The sequence below is a fragment of the Aythya marila genome (genome assembly GCF_965140915.1).
Source record: "Aythya marila genome assembly, chromosome: 2".
In the NCBI taxonomy this organism is placed as follows: Eukaryota; Metazoa; Chordata; class Aves; order Anseriformes; family Anatidae; genus Aythya; species Aythya marila.
In genome coordinates this window covers 149,119,256-149,133,693 of record NC_139043.1, presented here as the reverse complement: position 1 = coordinate 149,133,693, position 14,438 = coordinate 149,119,256, and the positions used below count along the sequence as shown (strand labels likewise).

The 14,438-nt window shown below is 38.1% G+C and overlaps 1 protein-coding gene across 1 annotated transcript in view; it reads right to left on the bottom strand.

Moving 5' to 3' along the window:
- The window catches only part of TG (thyroglobulin), a gene marked incomplete at its 5' end in the record, with an annotated part of 153,418 nt that overhangs the window by 106,513 nt on the left and 32,467 nt on the right, over positions 1 to 14,438 (bottom strand). The window contains 3 exons of the mRNA XM_082754686.1: positions 4,077 to 4,247; positions 5,700 to 5,849; positions 11,034 to 11,258. Coding sequence (XP_082610812.1) covers positions 4,077 to 4,247; positions 5,700 to 5,849; positions 11,034 to 11,258 — 546 coding nt within the window. The remainder of the gene's footprint in view (positions 1 to 4,076; positions 4,248 to 5,699; positions 5,850 to 11,033; positions 11,259 to 14,438) is intronic.

Below are 14,438 nucleotides of genomic sequence, written 5' to 3'. Positions count from 1 at the left end.
ATATAAAGAGAATTTACCTAGAAATGAAAATTCAAGTGTTTTATACGGAAAGGTGTTTGCTCATAAAATGATGTACCCAAACTCCAAAGATAACACAGGAAGCAGTAGGACTGAGGATATAATTTCTATTCCGCAAAAACAATATCACAAGATCTTTCAAAACCTGTTAGCCAGAAGTGGCCTGGGAGTTTATATTCAAGTGAGACTTCTCTGCCAACAGCAGACTGGTTATCTCCCATCTCCTATTACTTGTTCATGGCACAGAACCAACTACTGAGTCAACAGGGGAACCAATTTTCTGCAAATCAGTCACTGAAATAAGAGCCAGATCTGACAGAACTTGCCTATAAAGGAAATCAAGGAGCTTATTATTCATGTAGAGGAGCACAACATCAGTGTTCTCCCCTAACTTTAAGCTCAGGGATGTGTCCCAGGTAATATAGCCAGCATGCTCCTTTTTGACTCCCTCACTGAACATTTAACTCTGGACTGTCGCTTGGCTTTACTCTCTCTGACTTGGATCCACTGCACATGAGTGTAAAGAAGTCCAACAAGAAACACTGTTCACAAACTGGGAAAAGCTCATGAGGTCTAGTGATGCGAAATCCAAAGGTCACCAAATGGGGCAAGGTATCTAATTTAAGCTCCAGAAGGGCTTTGTCTGTGCCCTCGAGAAGATTACAGCTTAGTGAAGGGACACGGAGTAGCATCACCACCATCCTGCTCAGATTTATATTACCTGTATTAGCAATGTTTTTTGGTACAGTATGTCCTCCAGCTGAAAAATTAATACCTTTCCAATGTGCACAATATACGAAGGAGAAGGGAACAATGTGGTGACTTAGCTTCAACCCTGTATTGTCCAGGCTTCTGTTCAAAATGTCCCAAAATCATGAAGTCATAGAATCATCTAAGTCAGAACAGATCTTCAAGATCATCAACTCCAACCATCAACCCTACCTACCAAGTCCTACCACGAAACCATTTCCCTAAGTGCCACGTCCTCATGTCTCTTAAATACCTTCAGGGGGTGGGGACACCACCACTTCCCTAGGCAGCCCAACCTAAACGTCCCCTGGTGCAATTTGAGACATTTTGCTCACATCCCACCACTCGTCACTTCAGAAAAGGGACCAACATCCTCCTTACTGAAAACTCCTTTCAGGTAATTGTAGAAAAGGATGGTGTCTTCCCTTCAGTCTCCTTTTCTCCAGACTAATCAAATCAATGCAGACCTCTGGCACATTGCAATTAACACCTGGGCTAGACCTTAAAGAGATAAGAAACAGGAGTTTCTGATCTCAGCCTACTGGAGATGTCTGCAGCTAGAAGAGGTGGAGGCTCAGACCTTCACTTTCCTGAACACACGGGTGCAGAGACTCAGCCATAGGATCCCAGGCCTTGAAGTGTCCAGATAAACCACAAAATAAAAGTCAGGGATAAGTTCTTAGAACAATCATTTGTACTCCTACAGCTAAACAGTCAGACTAAATCAGAAGCCATTGTCTACGGTTGTCAGGGCTGAGTCAGCAGGTGCTTTTGATAAAACCATCATTTCTGCTCAGAAAGAACATGAGGGCAAGCCAAACACAAAAAGTTCTTGCACTCCAGCTTAGCTGGGGAGAGGGGTGAATGATTGTGTAAACAGACATGGAAGTTTTTTTCTTCCTACGAATACAAAAGACCAAAATATAAGTAAAAGTATTATTTTGCATTAAACTGAGTTCCTTCTACCTCTGCAACCTTCAGTGATGTCCAGTTGAGAACAGAGTTCACATATTTTCATAAAACTGAAAAGCCATATTTTTGTGCTTTTCACTGCCCTCATTTCTAATGAAAAATTGCAAACATTTTAAATGCTTTTCTTTTCTTCTGCTTTTTGTTTTGTTTTGTTTTTTAAATCCCAATACTCCATCATCCCATCCCTCCATTTTCCCTCTTTCAATAATATGGGAGAAAAGTAGAAAAGAGATAGAATGTGTAAGTAAACATTAAGCTGAAAACACTGCTAAACTGAACGGTTTCCTTTTTTTTTTTTTTTAATTCTTGAATTTTTTGTCTTAACAGGAAGTAAGAGGAAACAAGAAATGTGCTCATAAAACTATTTTATCAAAAAGTACATAGCTGTTTGATGAAAAATATTCTACCAGCTTGCATTTTCACAAACTTGTTACTTGATATTGCCCTCTTCCCAACAGGCATATAAGTACTCATTTCACAAGCTCAGTGTGTGGCAGAAATTCTCCTTCATCTCACACATCACTAGAGAGTAAAGCTCTAGATCCCATCCCTGCTATTGCAACAAAGGTTAAGTATGGCTTAAAATATAACAAGAACGAGAACAAGAATGAACACGTGCTGTTAAGGCTTATTACTGTGCATTGATAAAAGGAAATTCTTTCTCCCACTACAGCCTTGAAAAAACAAAGAATAGTCAGATTATTTACTGACCCATCCCAATTGCCAACCTCCTGTCAAAGCAAGATCAGCCTTCAGACCCTTCTGTCTTGCAGCATCCTGAATTCATTTAAGGGAAATAGAAGAGACGGGAAAGTAAACTTAGAAATAATTGGTTTCAATTTAAATAGTGCTTTCTGGGAATGCAGAAGGAAAAAAATGAAATTAAATCAGCCTTTCGATTACCATAAAACAGGATTTCTTCGGAGTTTGTTGTCTTTTTATATATTTTTTTTAACTCTAAAATTGTCAAGACTTACAACATTATCTATCTATTTTTAATGATCTCTTCTATTATGATCCATCAAAATAAGCACAGAAATCTGCAACCACTCCTTCCTGAACCAAGTCAGAAATGCTCATGCAGAATTGCTCAAGGTAAGTAACAGCAGCTTAATTCTTCTGTTGGTGAGCCCTCTGCCCAGAGAAACATCCCAATTACCCAGTGACAAAGCACTACAGGCTAACACTTCATGTTCATATCTACAATCAGTTTCCAAGTATACTTGGAGAAAAAATAGCTAGTTTTACTGAAAATAGTTTTTCAACCTCTTTACAAACAAGGGCTTTCATTTCACACTCCTTCCATTGATCACACTTGTCTGATTCAGAGCACACCATGACATCAGTTTCTAAAATGAATATTTCATAAAATTTGATACCAATTGTATAATGAGTAATAAAACCTTCTGGAAGGGTAATTTTTGGGCAAGGCAAAAGCTTTGGGGCTGAGAAGCATAATTAGACCTTACTGCAGGCAGTCTGGGGATTATTTGATAGATGACTTCTGTGATAGATCACTAATGTATGCTTACATGTACTATACCCAGCTTGCTGAAGCACTTACTTTGTATCACTCTTTCTTTGGACTTTCAACAAATTGTTCTCTACCTTGACTTTGTGCCAACTGTTTTATTTCATTTTGTCTGAAGCCCAGTTCCACTGTTCCAAAGGCTCCCCCAGAAATACTGAAGTAGTAAGGAAATGCTTTTAAGAAATTTCTAAGAATATTGTGGTTGGTTGTGTTTGTTTTGTTGTCATTGTTTTTGTTTACATATATATATATTTACTTTGAGGGATTTTTTGCTGTTATTGTTCTGTTTTCTACATTATTTATCTTTGGGAACTAGCACTTCACAATTGTCTTCAAGCAGAAGTAAGTTTTCTCAGTTTACAAGGATATGTTCACCAAATCAGATACCATACAGTAGGAGCCCAGACGGTGACATTATTCCACAGCTATGAGGTCATTGTAAAACAGTCTGTTTCACAGGAACACACTGACGAGTGATAATTTTACAAGGAAATTCATCATTCTGCTTCTTTCCCATTAGCCCACTCATTATTCTTGTTGGGTTTCCAAGCAGAGAGCAGGAGAGCAGCAAATGCTAAAAGCTGCCAGCCATCTGAGAGCACAAGAAAACTGTCTCTCTTCCCTTACAGGAAACAACTTCCATAGTGCAGTCAAGAAAAACAAAAGTAAGGAAGAATGTGGCTTAAGGCAGAGGCCACAATTGTGGGAAAGTAAGCTGGCAAGCCAGCTGTGGAGCATTGAGTCTTTTCATAAGCAGTTTTCGCTTATGATGGATGACAACATATCCGAGTATTCTGGCACTTACATAGGCACTGGTAGTCTGTAAGGAGATCATCTGTTTCAGTCCATTCCAGTGCTGTTCCAAGGTCATCGACACAGAAGGATTTCTTACTGTCAGGGTCTTGCTGGGAAGGTTTGTACTGGCCTTCTTCATCACACTGCAAACCCTGCTTGTTGCCTTGACAGTAAGTGATACCTGTTATGAGTAAACAGGGAAAAAGAAGGAAGCCTGATGATGCTGTCACTGGATTTCAGTGTACCAATAGGACAAAAAGCTCTAAGTACAGCAGAGACTTTACTGAAAATTAATTTTCATAGTATTTCATGCTTTGAAACATGCTAATTTCACTTCCTTGTTGTTACTGTAATTTGCATTCCAAACATTTTTATGATTTTCTGCCATGGAACCAATCTGCCTTGTTCTAAGAACAGAAAAAAAAAAAAAAAAGAAAAAAGAAAAAAGAAAAAAAAAATAAAACAAAGTAATGCACAGAAGAAACTATATTTTCATATTGGTTTGTTTAGTGCCTGTTGTAAAGGATTCCTGAAATGTAATGAAGAACAGCACAAGAGCCATCACATCCATTTATCTGCTAATAAAAATAAAAATAAAAAAATCTCTCTTTCAGTGGAAAGTATAGTCCTCATTCTCTATTCTTAGAAAAAGAAAGAATTAAGCACTTTGATTTTAATTAGCAGCATCTTTCCAACCACTTTTCAACATAGTTTATGATTTAGAAACTTTTAGTTACCAGGTATCTGGTCTTTGTAGGTAAAGAAACCTGTAAATTTGAGCAACATCAAAGGCAGCAGCAGAAAATCCCAGGTGGACTAAACCTGGCAGGCTTAGTTTACCAGTTTCATGCCCAGCATGTTATTTGGAGATGCTACTGGAGCAAGGGTGGATTATCTGTGTACAAAGCAACCACCAGAGACTAAACTATAAAACACCTGAGACCAATACCTACACTAGGAACACAGATATGCAAGTGAAAACTGACTACACAGCCCGATGTCTTCTTTAGGCAAAAACTAATTCATGTCAGGGTGCATTAACATAAATCTGTATTTTTATGTCACCCAAGAGAATGCATGGATTGAAATAAAACAAAGCAGTTCCGGTAGTCACCCATATAACCATGAAACTCATTCTTACTACTTACTTTTTATTTTTATCCATGGGCTTAACAAGTAATATTCTTTATGGAACTGCATCCAAAAATAAGTAATTTAAAATAAATACACCAACTTTAGTGAACATATCAATAGTTGCTCCGAGAAGTATTTATACTAAAACAGGGTCTTGAAAAAGCTGGACAGAACTTCTTTAGTCTTCATGAAAATGCCAATAAATGAACTATACGAGATGTTTCTCACTGACTGAATACTCAGATATCATTCTTCAGGACAATGAACACATTTTAAGGAACCACAACATCCTGGATGAGATTGACCACTCATTTCTCATGCATTTTGGGTCAAAACACCAGACAGTTTGTTCTGTCCTTGAAAAATGTCTTCAAATGTATGCAGAAGGGATCATATTCATATATTTTTATTATTATTTTTTTTTAATTTACAGATGAAAAATCCATTATTTGTTTGAAGGCAGAATACAAAGAACAAGGACAAAATTAGCTCAACTTACAGTGATCAATGCTGAATGCCCCATAAGAGCTGGTAGTTTTACCCATTGGACACTTGATACAAGAGGAACGTCCTGTCTGGTACTGGTAGTAACCAAGAGGGCAGGGAATGCATTCACCATTCTGGAAATGACTGCCTGAAGGACAAACAACTGCAAAGAGAAGAACATCATTATTCTTTTGGAATTCAATCACTTCAGGCTTTTGCACACCCCTGTGTGCAAACACCATGTGTATATCAGGCTGCTGGTCTTGCCAAAACTTCAAGCTTTCAATATCTGTATTTCTAAGTGGTACAGGTAAACACTCCTTAAACATTTATTAAACTCACTGATGACTGGAATATGGCTGAATACTGTCAAATCCATTTGTAATAAGATAATACGCTTTGTGGATGGGTTGTGAAAGAAAACAAAAGAGCCCAAGCTACAAATAGAGTAACTTCTACAAACACTACAGACAGAAACAAAAAGACTCCAATGAGCATAAATTCCCAGAACATCATACAGAAACTCACCGCATGGTAACGCTTTCATTCAGAATGCCTGGAAATGAAATTTTTTGTAAGTGCTTCCAAGCTAAATAATAATGGCTGGATTAAAAGCCACTAGTTGTGCACATGACAACTCAAATACAAAACAAAAAGATATTCTTAGACTGAAAATACAATTATTCTGAAAATATAATTTTCAGAACAAATCAGAAATAATATTTCCAGATGACCTGTTACATATTGCAGAAAAAACCTCTTCGTCTTCTGGAAGGTCATGCAATACTGTCTTTCTATCCAGATCATTCAGATGATCATTAAAGCAGAAGACACAGACACAGTTGCAGGACAATACCTTTAGTTGTTATTTCACAGCTGCTTTCCAGACACAGATTTCCTTCAAAACACTATCAAATGTATATTTTGGAACTTTGACAATGTACAAAACTTCATGTTTGTTCTTGCCCTACGTCTTGACAGCAGTTTAAGCTTGTCTTAGAGAGAAACCATAATGGAAAATTGGCCATCTCCACTACAACCCATATGATGAATTGCTGCTCTGGCCAGCACACTGGAATGTAAATTAATATAACTTAGTGGAGCACCTAATTTTAATGGACTAAAAATAGATCTAGTATATAAATGATCATATCTTCTTTCACCTGCTCTAAATGATCCAATGGGAAAGTCTAGGATGAGGCTACAGAGAGACTGAAATTTTCCTCCCAGATAGATATCAAGGCAATTGCTCTAGGTATAAAACATCTAAAATCCATTACAAAACCAAAAACAAACAAACAAAAAAAAAACAACACAGAGACAGCAGAGACAGGATTCCCATGCATATTACCTAATACCCAAGCGTGTCTGATACATTTTAAAGACATTTTCCAACCCATGGAAGAAAGATCATAAGCATTGCAAATGAACAGCAGTACAAGAAATTAAAATGAAATGAGTAATACATGCCTAAATTGAAGGCAAACTACAGAGGATGAGAGAGACTAATTAAGTAATTGAAGTTTTAAAAGGAGGAAATCAAGTGTTTCAAAGCACCTTCCTCTTTTTGTAGTTACAATCATGATGCAAATATAATAGCTGTATCTCCTATCCTCTGTCCTTTTCCTTAAGGAAGTAAAATTGCCTTTTGTCTCACACATTAAGTTAACAAAAGGACACAAAGAATAGCAAAAAATATGGTGCAGGGAACCATGTTTTCTAGAATCTGTAACTCTTGAAGGAATGTGTCACATCAGCTATACATTACACTCAGCACAAGTATGGGTAGATTAAGTTTGGCTCTGGAAGTCAGACAAGCCATCAAGCTCAACTCTTTCAGGCTTTCATTTGCTTTAACTAGGTAAGAAACTGGAGGATAGCCCCTAGGCAAAATCTCAGAGCTAACAACCAGATCCATACTTTATTTTTCTAAAATAACAGGGGAATAAAGGGATAAAATTAGAATAATACAATAAAATTAATAACATTTTAATTATATATATATATATATATATATATATATATATAAATCTCCAAAAATAAATCCCTGGATGCTGCACGTGAGCATCACACTAAGCATGCTTAGAAAGTGTTGCAACTGGTCATTACCTAATGCTTGCACTACTCTCCTCCCATCAGATACTGTAAACTTTTGGAATATCACATTATTGATTCAAATAATTACTAATGAAGTCTTGAGCTACCAGCATGGTTATAACTCTAGCATTGTATTTCATTTGGGTTATGCTCTGTTCAAAGCACTCCTGATAGAATTTACCCAGACTTCCAAATAATAAAAGAAGCAAACATAAAAAATATAGTAAAACAAAGGTAACTCACAAGCAGACTTCAGGTTTTCCTCGTGAACTAAACAGAGGGAGAGGGGAGGAAAAGAAGAGAAACAGACCAAGACAGGATAGAAGACCAGATTATGTACACGTTTACACATACAGAATGTATACAATAAAACTAAACCAAACAAAAAACCTGCATCACAGAGGAACCAGAAACAGAATTCTTAAATGCCATGTTTAGATTAAAAACCACGGTCCTACAACATAAAACAGCATTCAGCAGTATGTCCATCATGGCATCTTTGAATAGGAAATCTCTGCCAAAACGTGAAGCAGGAACATCCTCTTTTCCACTTTCCTATGTCTGTTTTACTGAGTGCCTTCCTCTAAAGCTAGCTGATGCAAATGTCTATGAACTAACAAACAAGGCAAATTAATGCACTGCTTCCTAGAGGCCTCTATCCCTGGCAGGAAATATTTGGCACAAAGATCCAGCTCACTGCAAGTTCTTTTGCCCTGAGTGATGGATTATGCTTACTAAATAATGATGCCTTAAATTAGTACAAAAGTACATCTTGGTAAGTAACTAAAAGTTGTTACATGTTCTCAGTAGGAGTTAATCTTTTTCTGCTTGGTGTGTATAAATAACCAAAATCTGAAGTGTTTCAGACCATGGAGATGAGCTGAAACTGCAGACAACTTACACTTAAAGGTCTGACTTGAAAAGAGCAGCAGTTCAGAACTGATTCATGGGCAAGGACTTTGAAGCCCTTGCCTTAAAAGCATACATTCAAAGCTGAAGGAAAGAAAAAAAGATATACCAACAAAATCTCCTGTCCAGTTTTCAATCTTTGCCTGTCCAGAAAGACACACCTGGTCAAAGCAGCTCATCATTTAACCTGGTTAGACTCCTGCCTCTAAATTCAGGTGTTACCACAGCACACACCAACCTTCATATCTGCTACTGTTTTTCTCTTCTAGCAAATTCACATTAGTTAGAAATTACATCATTACATCATTTAATGCAAATCCACAAAATTCAGACATCTGGATGTATGGGAAGATGATTTAACCACTCCACAGCATTACTCATTCTCCTATCAATGGACCTAGAAGGCACCTCAGAAATCGTACAGCTAAACCCACAACAGGTATCATATTCATTCTCCTGAGGGAAAGAGAAAAAGCAGAGAGGCTGAGCACAGACATGTTCTTAGACTAGGGGGCTTCCATCTCAGCATCTTTTATCAGGATTCAAGTCACATAATATTTCAAAAAGCAAAGAAGCAAGTTTGCCAATATCCCTGCTGTTAGCAAGGTAAGATCTTCAATGCTTCGCTGCACTATTACTTTTTGTGTTTCTTTTCTTCTCCTTTTTAACATATAAGGATCAAGAGTGATGACTTGTTTGGGAATTAAAAAAAAATAAAAAATAAAAAACTTGTTCTTATTCCAGCTACCAAATTAGAGTCATAAGGTACTATTATTTCATTTTTAATAATGTTAAACAGAACAATATGATGGTAAAACCAAGGGAAGGTATTCTCAGTGGTATTTTCTTTAGGAAAAAATAACACTGTCACTTTTTTTTATGCTGTTCTCTCTGAGATCATTCCTACGAGGTAATAATAAAAATGACAGCTGAAGAAAGGTGCCACTGAGCTTTGAAAATAAGATCTCCTTCATGATGGTTCTCTTCTGTAACCCTTTTCCTCCAACACAGGAGCCTTCAAACAGTTTTTGGTGGAAACCAGACAGCATGCAATGGCTTATGCACAAAGTGGTAATTTCACTTTGGGTACATCAGCATTGCAGCCACAATAATTGCACTGGAGTTTGAAAATATATGAGTTGTTTTTATGCTCGCTTTCTGTTAACTGCATTGATATGTACATGAATGTAGTTGCAAGATCCACAAACATATATAAGTTCAAGCTGAGTTTCCCTAAATTGCTGCTAGCACTTAACCCAGTTGGTTTTAAGTTTACAGAAATACTTTTAAGCCAAAGAATAGGTCTTTCCTCTTTTCATTGTTATTCAGATCCTTTGATGGAAGCAGTTGAAAATCATCTATTTTTTCTCTTGTAATCAGCTGAGCATCAGAATGCTCTCCTAACTTGAAGAGAACCACTGTACCAAGCAAAGAGCTAAATTCTTTTTGGGTGCTTTGAGTTTTCCTTAGGATCTCTCTAACCGATTAGTGTTGAAGGTTTACCTATCTGAAAATATTCCTTTTTGGGGAAAACTTACTCCATACTTGTTGCTCTGATACGTAGAACTGGCTCTTCTATTCCCCAGAATCTCAAAATGACATCAGAAAGGCACAGAATCACTCATTGGCTCATTGGGCCAACAAGGACAACCAGGGTTGCACTATCAGGGGGTTGATGTAGATAGAAGTAAGAGTGGGGAGGTCAAAGCAAAGGCTTTTTTGCAGCATGACCTGTACACAGCAGTGCCAGGCACAGCCTCAGAGATCCTGTGAAGAGGCAGGCTTGGCAGCCCCGAGCAGGATGTTGACAGAAAGACAGCCCATTCCAGGGAAGCAGACTAAACAGAAGGAAAGATTATGAAAAGAGGGCAGAATTTCAATCAGGTCTGGGTGTTGGCCAGCAAGGAGAAAGCTTCCGCATGAGCTGGATCAGACTTGGCCCAAGACTTGACAATCTCAGGTCTTTTGACATTTTTGTAGCTAGGTTTCTATCCCGGGTGATGTAACATCATACAAAGTACTGGCTACATTATCTTTGCAGAATCTTCTTATCAAGTATCATGTATAATATTGAAAGACCGTCTAATACCAGACAGATCTAAAAAATCACAAGAAATGTTTACGAAACCTTCCATTTAATGTCAGTGTCATGATGCCTACTCTATCTGCAATGCAAGGACTGAACAGAAAGCAAAGCAGTAATTTCCATCTCTCTCAGATTTTTCCACTCACATCAATGCTTTATGCCTTTCACCTATTAAACATAAGTTCACTAATGATTTTCTAACTTTATATTAATTCCTAACATCATCAAAGAAGGGAAAGATAAAGTGGGGCATACCACATCCTTGTGCATTTGGGATGGTTTTCCCAGGAGATGAAGTTCTTCGAAAACCACTTCTACATCCTAGCTGCACGCTCGGGGACAGGTCAAATTCTTCATCCCGAGGAAAATCAATGAGCGAATCTGCTATGAACTGCTTGGAGTCCAAATACATAAGAAATCCACCATCCTCAATCTCTTTAATAAATGCTCCAATGAGATTTTCTCCAACAATTGCTTTTTCTAAAGGGAGAAATAATACAGCAAAATAATATGAGATTTCTAATAGGGAAATGGACAACAACATAAAGACTGGTGAAGTTTAAATTAAAAACATGGGTGGATACAAATACAAAATACAAGGAAGTCAACAAACAATGGATGAGAATGAATCTGTACAGTGTCTATGAGATTAAAGTACTAATCTTAGCATATGTGGAGGGTGCTAAAGAAACAATCATAAAAACACAGAGTATCCCAAGTTCATGGTTTCATGGGACCCCTGAGGATCATCAAGTCCAACTCCTAGCTCCACACAGCATGACCCAAAAATCAAGCCATATGTCTGAGAGCATTGTCCAAATGCTTCTTGAACTTTGACAGGCTTATAGAATCATGGAATGGTTTGGGTTGGAAGGGACCTTTAACATCTCCCAGCTCCCCAGTGATGTGTGCAAACAAAAAATAGTAAATTCAAAAATTAAGGCCTTGAAGAATAAAATATGATATCTGTGTTAGAAACATTTAGCAGATTGATTGTCTGACATTCAGTTTTGCTCCTGTTGTTTCAGTGGGTATCACTGAGTTCTTGTTTAGCATTTTATATATTTGGTTTTGAAGGCATCTGTAACAACATAATAACCAGCTTTTGTCACACTAATGATATTGAACATACCCACCTACCCAACAGACACTCTCTCCACAGTTGCTGAAGCTGGTGTTTAAAGCTGGAAAATAATTGAGGACCTTTGCTACTTTCTATACCCTTAGTTGCCCAAACAGCTTCTCCTTCTGATGACTTGCTCCAGAACAGTTTTCAGCATTAGAGAAAGAACAAATTCCTCAGTTTGACTGCACCAGAAATGCTACAAGAAACAGTATTCCCAGAGGATTTTTTTGTTATCATGTTCTGTTTATCCCTGCAGGCTTTATGGCACAGAACTGCTGGTATGGTTTATGAGGACCTCTGGCAGCTACAGATGACGTACAGCCCAGCAAATGGGAAGCCCTGCATGCTATGTACTTCAGGTTTTGCAAGCACACCGATGACCTTGGATGTTGAATTTTCACAGGGAGGATGTTAAATACGTAAAGAGAATGCGAGGAATGTTACACCTCACACACTGCACAAAGCTTATTTATGCTGTGACTGATGTGTCCAAGGCAAATAGATGAGCATACTGCTGCACTGTCACGTGGCAAGTTTCCCAACTTTGCTCTGAAGCCCATGGGCAGTTTCTCACTTCTCAGAGCAAGGACAGAATTTCACAGCTAGGTACCAGGCTCTGACTATGCAGTGCTGCCCACCAGCCTGGGCTGAACAGACCACAGCCCTACCGTGCTTTTTCTGAAAGATTATTCCAAACTTTTAGCACAGACAATGCAGGTGCCCTCTCTGTCTGTTGGTCTGTAGCTGCTTGCTGTCATGCAGATGTTGTTTCCCTCTTGGCAAAGGAGGAACTTGAGGCTTTTACACTTACGGGCTAAAGAAGTGAACAGACCTTGTGTATAAGCAGACATCTGTGTCCTCGTGTTCTCAGTTCTCTGTTTCCTTCAGCTTTAAGCAATTTACCCTTCTGCTGCACTGGCACATAATACAATCAACAAAATAGCATTCCATTTTGTTCAAACCCAGGCCAAAATGATACTTAGCTCCTGAGGAAGTAATTGGAGATTACCACATAACCCATAACTATTTGCAAAGGTTTTACCAGAAATTGTCTTGTAACTGGAAGCAGGAATAAGTAGATTAGCCTTTTATTCAAGCAAATACCCTTCTGAATTTTCTAGCTGTAAAAGCAAAAATAACTTAGAAATGGCAGCTGGAGGGAATTCACGTGTAGAAAACAAGCAAAGAGTCAAGCCAGCAAGAACCCACTGAAGGAACTGAAGTTCTTTTAGTTAAGGATATTTCCCTGTGTTAAAATGTTCTTAACGCTGTCACTAAATATGACTCTCCTGTGAGGGTTGTGTTATGTGTCTACGTCTATACGGTGCCCATTGCAGGCAGCATATAATAACAAGTGTTTAGTTACAGTAAACATGTTCATATACAGCAAGCAGACAGGTAAATCTTGGAATTGTTCTCAAGAGAGAGCAATCCAGCACTGTGGCAGACATCCCAGCCACAGACTAGCTGGTAATGTCACACACATATCAACCAGAGCCAGGAAAGAAGTCCTGAGCTGGGTCCCAGGTGCAGCACAGCTGCCTTGGTTCAACCCTTCCAGCAAGGCTGGCCAGCTTGGGGCCATGCTTACTGGCTGACGTGGGACCTGGCAGTAAATGAAAAGCTTCCTGGGACACAGCATACTGTAAAGCATGGCAGTGCTTCCCTGGTTTTGTTCCTTTGTTCCTTCTTTGCTGCACCATTTTGGCAATTTAAACTACTAAGTGTCTCATACTTCATTGCAAGAATATATAGGGAAAAAAAAAAAAAAAAAAAAAGCTTAAGGTTTTGGCTGTATAAGGGACAGGGATTCATCTAATCTCACTGATAGGAACTGTTTACTATATGTTCATCCAGCAAAAGTTCACTTTTATAATCATTAGTATTTTTGTTTGTTGAACAGAAAAGAGAGAAATTGCTGTAAGTGCTCCTCAAATTTTTTAGAACTGAGGTCTAAGCTATCAAGCCAAACAGCATAAGATCCCTCAGGAAGGGATTTCCATAACCTCAGAATTTAATACATGAAAATATCTGTGAGAAAAAAAAATGTAACAAAGAAGTCATTAATTATTTAGATTTAAGGTTCTTCATTGCAAACGTATGCATGCTGTGCTTCTGTTTAGCAAATAGCAATTTTTTTTTTCTCAGCTTCTTCACTGGGGGAAAACACACACACACACACGAGACCTATTGACCTATCCCTTACCCATAGAGAAGCTAGGAAAAGATCTAAGCAATTTTAATAATGCAGATTTTCAATTGAGAGAGCAAATTTACTCACTCATTGTGTACATACAAGTGATGATGCAGACAATAACTCAAACAGAAAGACCCAAAGCTGTTTTAAAAGTAATGGAAGTTAATGGTGCCAAGAGTATACAGACAGAGTGTTTACAGTTGTCTGATCTCCCCAGACTAGACTTATACTACCTCTTCTGAAACCACACAGTCATTCCCTGAAAAGCAATTTTAAATACTGTGGGAAAATTATAGTGTGGAGAGGGTCAAAAATGCAGTGTCCTCAATGCAGAATG